The sequence below is a fragment of the Chrysemys picta genome, chromosome 10, assembly GCF_011386835.1.
Source record: "Chrysemys picta bellii isolate R12L10 chromosome 10, ASM1138683v2, whole genome shotgun sequence".
Taxonomy (NCBI): Eukaryota; Metazoa; Chordata; order Testudines; family Emydidae; genus Chrysemys; species Chrysemys picta.
In genome coordinates this window covers 64,937,084-64,945,204 of record NC_088800.1, presented here as the reverse complement: position 1 = coordinate 64,945,204, position 8,121 = coordinate 64,937,084, and the positions used below count along the sequence as shown (strand labels likewise).

General features: G+C 37.9%; 1 protein-coding gene across 1 annotated transcript; it reads right to left on the bottom strand.

Annotated features, from left to right (window-relative positions):
* Positions 1 to 89: 89 nt before the first annotated feature.
* NUBP1 (NUBP iron-sulfur cluster assembly factor 1, cytosolic) lies at positions 90 to 7,799 on the bottom strand. The gene is made up of 5 exons (XM_065559946.1): positions 7,598 to 7,799; positions 3,573 to 3,683; positions 1,932 to 2,007; positions 950 to 1,035; positions 90 to 364 (listed from the first exon to the last, which is right to left on the bottom strand). The coding sequence occupies exons 2-5, from the start codon at positions 3,600 to 3,602 to the stop codon at positions 302 to 304; spliced, it is 255 nt and encodes an 84-aa protein (XP_065416018.1). The 5' UTR covers positions 3,603 to 3,683; positions 7,598 to 7,799; the 3' UTR covers positions 90 to 301.
* Between the last annotated feature and the right edge of the window lie 322 nt (positions 7,800 to 8,121).

Here is an 8,121-nt window from a genome sequence, read left to right as displayed (position 1 = left end):
GAGATTAATTTCACTAACGACATATGCAAGATTTCAGGTATCACAAAATAGTGCATCAGAGGTGAAATCTACATGCAGTAAGTGACTTATTTCTATAAACTTATAATAAAGCTTTGAGACAGCAGATGGACTAGCTGGTGTTCAAATAATATGGTGATTGCACACAACAAGAACAGGAAATTAAAGCAAGGACATTAACTTGAAAGCTATTTATTTGCAATACAGAAAAGGAGTACAAGTCTTTACATTCTTCTTATCAATTCAGGACACAATAGTTGCTTTCCTATAATTAACTGTACATTTATTCCGTTCCTTGGTTAGATAATTTTTCTTGAGTGGTGTAGGCCACAATATTCTTGAATCCCTTCAAAGAGGCAAAAACAAGGTAGTAGTGAACTTATTTTAGGTATTGTTGATCACTGTATGGATCTATTGCCTGCTGTGGGCATAAGTCACAACTTATATTTGGTTTAAAGAATATCTCAACATGCCTTTTAGACCCATTTTTCTTCTGCTATTTGAATACTTTCTGCATTTTGTACATTTGCTCTTCCAGAAGTGTAAGAGTGACATATTCAAAACTTCATTCACTGGTAAGCTACCAAATTCCATTTAAGAAATGCCTGTTCATAGAAAGCAAAACTATTTTATTTTGTCAGTAAGAGTACATGATGTATTTGCTGGAACTCAGTGAAGGTCAAAATAAGCCACAGAAGACACATTTATTTTAGTTACCTGGAGTTAAATAGCTATCATTTTAACAGAATTAATATAAGTGGCTGAAGTAATTCTCTGAGACAAATAAAGAGATAACAAATGGTGCAATTTCATGATTCTTATACTGTACATTCTGCCAAAATTATGCTGTTGATGCCTTCATAGCACATTTTAGAAATTAATTGCTCAGACAAATAATTCACAGATCAGTCTTTTAACATGACATACTTACTTTGGATGATATTCCTGTAAGATGAAGTAGCTGGGGACTCAGGTATTTCAGACAAAAAGGATTGGCCTTTATCACAACTTTTCCCTCTAAAAAAGAAAAAAAAAAGTTAAAACCCTTGTGATGCAGGAAAACAAACAAACAAACAAACAAACAAACAAAAATTGCCTGAAATTTACCTCCCCAAAATTGCTGTACCAGTCCAGTGAACCAAGGACTTATGTTCTTCCTGTGTCAGTAACATATAAATGAAGCATGGTAGCTATTTTTTTATAGATAGCTATTAGAACTAAGTAGCAGAACAATATAGTTTTTCAGATTGAGGTCCTAGGTTTTCCTAGATTTAGAAGTCTATGCACATGCCCTGTCTATACCATCTTTCCATCTACATGGGATGCTGTTCCTTAATTCCATGGAAGAGTAGCACCAAGATGGTCTTGCTTTGCACTCGATAGTGTAGATTGGTATATATTATCTACTAGTAACTTGGTTCTTTACATACTAGCTCTTTTCTTTTAATATATCTAATTATCCACTGAAAAAATCCAACTAAATTCATACAACTAGCATTTTTTCAGTTGTTATAGAAGCTCTAGTTTTAACTATATCAAAACTTGATGTTACAAGATTTTAATCTTCCTGTAAATGAGCGGTTTTTCAAATAAATTGCACACTCTAAATTAGTCATGTTAATAAGTGTGAAAGGCTGACATGATTACTATTTAAACCTAAGCAGGAAGTTCTCTCATCATTTTACTTATTTCAGACCAAACCATATTATCACAGTTCCACAAACTATATTTACTAGAATTTTCATTCTAAAAGAATCAGCTATTGGACACTGTATTTTGTGTTTATCACAGTGAATAAGTCTAACACATAGTTGATATGCCAAAAATAACCCTAAAGTAATGGCAAGCACATTGCTGCTTATTATTATGTAATTTGCCAAGCTTCCCTATTTGAGGATCTAGGAGCACTTTACCAAGGAGAGAAATATTTAAATTTTGGCCCATCTTCTCTGTTCCTCCAGTTGTTGGCAGAAAGATTTGAGATTCAATCTGTAATATTAAAAAAAAGGACAAGTAATACAAGACAACTCCAGAAAAAATCATTTTGAGAACGACATTTCTTCAGCTTTGTTTAGTGGTATTTTCCAAAACATCACTTATTGAAATCCCAATTAAAACAGGACCATAAATTGTGGGCTTCTGAAGGCTGTGTATGGTAGTTTGCTGGTATACTATCACTAAGTACATTGGAGGTCTACACAATTAAAACATTTGACCTAAGCTTTCGTACAAATCATTTCTGCCCATTAAGAGCATTTTAGGTGCATATATAAATCACAAGTACCATTTCTAATACATTTTTCCTCTTTTCGTCTACTTTAGGTTACTATTCCTCCAAGATATTTATTGTGGTATATACACAATCCTAATTTTAAAATTGTGGGTTAGAATTTAAATTTACAAGAGTGAGGGATTTGAAAGCAGACAGTGTGGCCAGCCAAAAGCTGTCAATATTCTTTAATTCTGACCTGCAAAAACCTAATTCTTTCCAAGACCTGGGACTCCTGAACAGAGACTGACGATTATGTCTGATTTTCAAGCACTCATATTGCTTTGAGGATGTGTTCCAATGGGTAATAGGTTGATGCCAAGGAACTTACCTGAAACCCATGGACCCACATTCCCAAGACCAAAAACATGCAGACTAATGCACTACCGTCCTTCAGTTCTTCTCTAACTGGGTCAGTAACATGTCCTTTGTCATCTTGTTCCCTTCCAAGACCAATCCTCAGACTCTGTATGTGCCAGTCATGATAAACATAATCAGGCATGGGAATGTTTTTAGAAAATGATTACGGTAACAGTGTAGCTATACCCCATTCCACAATGCTTCCAGTTTGTACTTTCACGTGTTGAAAATAACAAGAAAGTTCTGAAGCAAAAGCAGTCTGTGTAGCTCACTTATGTATTAGGATTATCAGGAGTTCAACATCTAAAGGAAATGGATAGTAATGCAGAAACATCTAAATGTTTGCGTAAGCTTTTAGAAGCAAAACTAAACAAGAAGGGAGGGTGCAGTAGTGCTTGAAAACACAGCACTTCAGAAGTTTCCTACATCACAGAAGCTGCAACATCCCACATCATCGATTCAGAGATGCCAGCTAGTGGCTCCTCTTAATAGGAGCATTTAAGACATAGAGTTGTTAAACACAGATCTTAAAGTAGGTCTGTCATTAAAATATAGATGTCTAACATGTAACATCCCGCTGTGTAGCTGAAGCCTCCATTTCAAAATTGCTATTTTTATACAATGTCCTGGCTCCTAAAAGAAGCTACAAAACTAGTCCTTGGCCTAAGGAAAGCATGTTTCGTAACTATCTAAGGACAACAGTACCTGTATAAAGGAGCTTGATACTGTTTCCACCAACAGAAAAAGGATTTTTTCCGGTACTACTCCAAAAAGGATTTTTTAATTAATGGCTTTACTCAAGAGATCAAGCAAGTTTGTGGCATGATAAGTAAATCCTTTCCCTTCCCTCATGGTCACCACAAAACATACATACATTTGGAGTGCATATATTAAGACGAGTTAAAGTATTTTTAGATAGTCTTACCTTACATTTTGGGCATACAAAGCCACTCATATTTTCAACAACACCTATGATTGGCAGTTTCACCTTATGACAGAAGGTGATCTCCTTTCAAACATCTTGAAGTGATATTTCCTATCAAAGGCAAGTGTTATTTTGTCAGTCCGCATGTACTAGACTTTTTTCATCTATGAGTTTCCCCTACAAAGCAAGCTTTCCTAGTCCAGAAATCTTTCAAGCTACTGTTACAAGAGCGCTCACTGAATTCTTGCTGACTTCTCTTCACATTCTGAGCATGTTTTCCACCATCAGATTAAACATATAACCTATTGTCTGGTTTACTCAGTTAAGGTATCTTCTGTTTTGAGACTGACCAAAGATTATCAAGCTTTTTAGATCCTTATTCAACCAACTTAGCTTCCAGCATCTTTAAATCTGTCCAACAATTCTGGCATGGGATCAATCATCTTTATGCATATCGCCTGCATTCAGGTCCTATCTTCAGTGACAAGTATTTTTTAAATAGAATGGATTATGCAAATATTACTTTTGCATCTACTGTTAGTTTACAGAAAGACATCAACAAACTAATCTGGTGAAGGTGTTGAGGAAGATGTGCGGGAACGGGTTTACTCACTCTTTCCAAAGTAAATTCTAACATCACTCCCTCATCCTCACCCTTCTCATGCACATGCCTGACTTCATTTCCTTCTACTCCCTCCTACCACATAATTTGCATTCTGCTCCCTACTCAGTATTCCACTTGTTTCCTGCCCCTTGTGCCTCTGGACATTTTCTTGTTGCTCCTACTCCTGTAAAACTGCCTCTTCCTGCACAATTGGCCTCTTCTCCGCTTCCTTCAAATTACCCACCAAGAATGTACCTTTGATTTAGCTAGACTTCTGCCACTAATCTCAGCTCTGGTGCCTGACTTCAAACAAAAAGCGCCTCCCCCCTATCTCCCCAAAAAACACAAAAACAAAACAAAACACATTATACACATCCCAAGAAGGAAAAGTATACTAAACCACAGAGGTTCTACTTTCCTTAAAAAATAAAAATAAAAAAAGCTCACTACAATTCTCCCCCACCCCAACATCACTAGTATTGGCCTGCTGTTTAATGTTATCACTCCTTACTTCCCTCCTAACACCACCTGTAAGTCAACAGTATTGCAAGTTCCTGAAGGAAAAAGGACTCTGAAGTCTGTAACATGCCATAGAGCTGTATACAAGTCAACATAGTGTCATTTAAATGAGAAAATTATTTGATCTCTACCGATCAGCATCCAATAATTTCATAGAATCATAGACTTTAAGGTCAGAAGGGACCATTATGATCATCTAGTCTGACCTCCTGCACAATGCAGGCTACAGAATTTCACCCACCCACTCCTGTATCAAACCTGTGTCTGAGCCATTGAAGTCCTCAAATCATGGTTTAAAGACTTCAAGATGCAGAGACTCTTCCAGCAAGTGACCTGTGCCCCACGCTGCAGAGGAAGACGAAACCCCCCCAGGGCCTCTGCCAATCTGCCCTGGAGGAAAATTCCTTCCTGACCCCAAATATGGCAATCAGCTAAACCCTGAGCATGTGGGCTAGACTTGCCAGCCAGACACCCAGGAAAGAATTCTCTGTAGTAACTCAAATCCCATCCCATCACAAGCCATTGGGCATATTTACCGCTAATAGTCAAAAACCAATTAATTTCCAAAATTAGGCTACCCCATTATACCATCCCCTCCATAAACTTATCAAGCTTAGTCTTGAAGCAAGATATGTCTTTTGCCCCCACTACCTCCCTTGGAAGACTGTTCCAGAACTTCACTCCTCTGATGGTTAGAAACCTTCGTCCAATTTCAAGTCTAAACTTCCTGATGGCCAGTTTATATCCATTTGTTCTTGTGTCCACATTGGTACTGAGCTTAAATAATTCCTCTCCCTCCCTGGTATGATTGCTCTCTACAAATATATCGGAGGAATAAATATCTCCCCTCAGCCTTCTTTTGGTTAGGCTAAACAAGCCAAGCTCTTTGAGTCTCCTTTCATAAGACAGGTTTTCCATTCCTTGGATCATCCTAGTAGCCCTTCTCTGTACCTGTTCCAGTTTGAATTCATCCTTCTTAAACATGGGTGACCAGAACTGCACACAGTATTCCAGATGAGGTCTCACCAGTGCCTTGTATAACGGTACTAACACCTCCTTATCTCTACTGGAAATATCTCGCCTGATGCATCCCAAGACCGCATTAGCTTTTTTCATGGCAATATCACATTGGCGACTCATAGTCATCCTGTGATCAACCAATACTCCAAGGTCCTTCTCCTTCTCTGTTACTTCCAACTGATGCATCACCAGTTTATAACAATAATTCTTGTTCTTAATCCCTACATGCATGACCTTGCACTTTTCACTATTAAATTTCATCCTATTACTATTACTCCAGTTTACAAGGTCATCCACATCTTCCTGTTTGATATCCCGGTCCTTCTCTGTATTGGCAATACCTCTCAGCTTTGTGTCATCCACAAACTTTATTAGCACATTCCCACTTTTTGTGCCAAGGTCAGTAATAAAAAGATTAAATAAGATTGGTTCCAAATCCAATCCCTGAGGAACTCCACTAGTAACCTCCCTCCAGCCTGACAGTTCACCTTTCAGTACAACCTGTTGTAGTCTCCCCTTTAACCAGTTCCTTATCCACCTTTCAGTTTTCATACTGATCCCCATCTTTTCCAATTTAGCTAATAATTCCCCATGTGGAACCGTATCAAATGCCTTACTGAAACTGAGGTAAATTAGATCCACTGCACTTCCTTTGTCTATAAAATCTGTTACCTTCTCAAAGAAGGAGATCGGATTGGTTTGGCACAATCTACCTTTTGTAAAACCATGTTGTAATTTGTCCCAATTACCATTGACCTCAATGTCCTTAACTACTTTCTCCTTCAAAATGTTTTCCAAGACCTTGCATACTACAGATGTCAAACTAACAGGCCTGTAATTGCCAGGATCACTTTTTTCCCCTTTCTTAAAGATAGGAACTATGTTAGCAATTCTCCAGTCATACGGTACAACCCCTGAGTTTACAGATTCATTAAAAATTCTTGCTAATGGGCTTGCAATTTCATGTGCCAGTTCCTTTAATATTCTTGGATGAAGATTATCTGGGCCCCCCCGATTTAGTCCCATTAAGCTGTTCGAGTTTGGCTTCTACCTCGGATGTGGTAATATCTACCTCCATAGCCTCATTCCCATTTGTTATCCTACCATTATCCATAAGCTCCTCATTAAAGACTGAGGCAAAGTATTTGTTTAGTTATTGGGTCATGCCTAGATTATCCTCAACCTCCACTCCATCCTCAGTGTTTAGCGGTCCCACTTCTTCTTTCTTTGTTTTCTTCTTATTTATATGGCTATAGAACCTTTTACTATTGGTTTTAATTCCCTTTGCAAGGTCCAACTCTACATGGCTTTTGGCCTTTCTCACTTTATCCCTACATGTTCTGACCTCAATAAGGTAGCTTTCCTTGCTGATCACTCCCATCTTCCATCCTTGTAGGCTTTCTGATTTTTCTTAATTGCCTCTCTGAGATGCTTGCTCATCCAGCTTGGTCTACAACTCCTGCCTATGAATTTTTTCCCCTTTCCTGGGATGCAGGCTTCTGATAGTTTCTGCAACTTTGACTTGAAGTAATTCCAGGCCTCCTCCACCTTTAGATCCCCAAGTTCTTCAGTCCAATCCACTTCCCTAACTAATTTTCTTAATTTTTTTAAGTTAGCCCTTTTGAAATCAAAAACCCAGTCACAGATCTATTTTTCTTTATCCTTCCTTTGGTTGTGATGAATGGATCATGCTGCACATGGGTCCCAAATGGCAGGAAGAAGATTCTGAAGCCAACTGGCTGAGTTAAATAATTTCCTTCCATGGAGAGACATTCCTTTGTGCTACAGTTGATTGACATGGTCATTTCTGTAAAGTTAATAAGTGTTCCAAAGCAAAGATTTGATTTAACTGGTATTACATTTGTAGCAGTACTTCTCTTACCTGAGGGGTAGTGATTATAACTGCTCCATCTTTGTATGCAGAACTTAGATATGCACAATAGATAAATGTTCATCTGAAGTACCTGGAGGTGTATCCACAATAAAGTAGTCAATTTCACCCCGCTGCACATCACAAAGAAATTGTTTGATCATTCCTAAGAACAGATGCAAGATGAATAACAAATTTGAAATTTAGAAACATACAAGCTAGAAAATAGCAAGTGTGCACAGTTTCCTCACTCTCCACTGTAAACTTAAAGGAGCCAAAAGCTTGAGTGAGACATTGAGAATTTGGTCTGTTATTCAAAAAGTCTGAAAGGCACTTTGAGAATCTATTCTATGCTAAAAGATTAGAATTCGAGAATTTGAAAGTAGAAGGCAACTTGGGTGAAAGTGATCATGAAATCATAGAGTTTGCAATTCTAAGGAAGGGTAGAAGGGAGTACAGCAAAACAGAGACAGTGGATTTCAGGAAGGCAGATTTTGGTAAGCTCAGAGAGCTGATAGGTAAGGTCCCATGGAAAT

What these genes read in the sequence shown, in the direction of transcription:
- NUBP1 (XM_065559946.1), bottom strand. Translation starts at nt 3,602, where the DNA reads ATGAGTGGCTTTGTATGCCCAAAATGTAAG. An exon ending in TTGTATGCCCAAAATGTAAG is followed by an intron (nt 2,008 to 3,572) that starts GTAAGACTATCT and finishes TTAATATTACAG; the next exon opens with ATTGAATCTCAAATCTTTCT. An exon ending in TTTAAATATTTCTCTCCTTG is followed by an intron (nt 1,036 to 1,931) that starts GTAAAGTGCTCC and finishes TTTCTTTTTTAG; the next exon opens with AGGGAAAAGTTGTGATAAAG.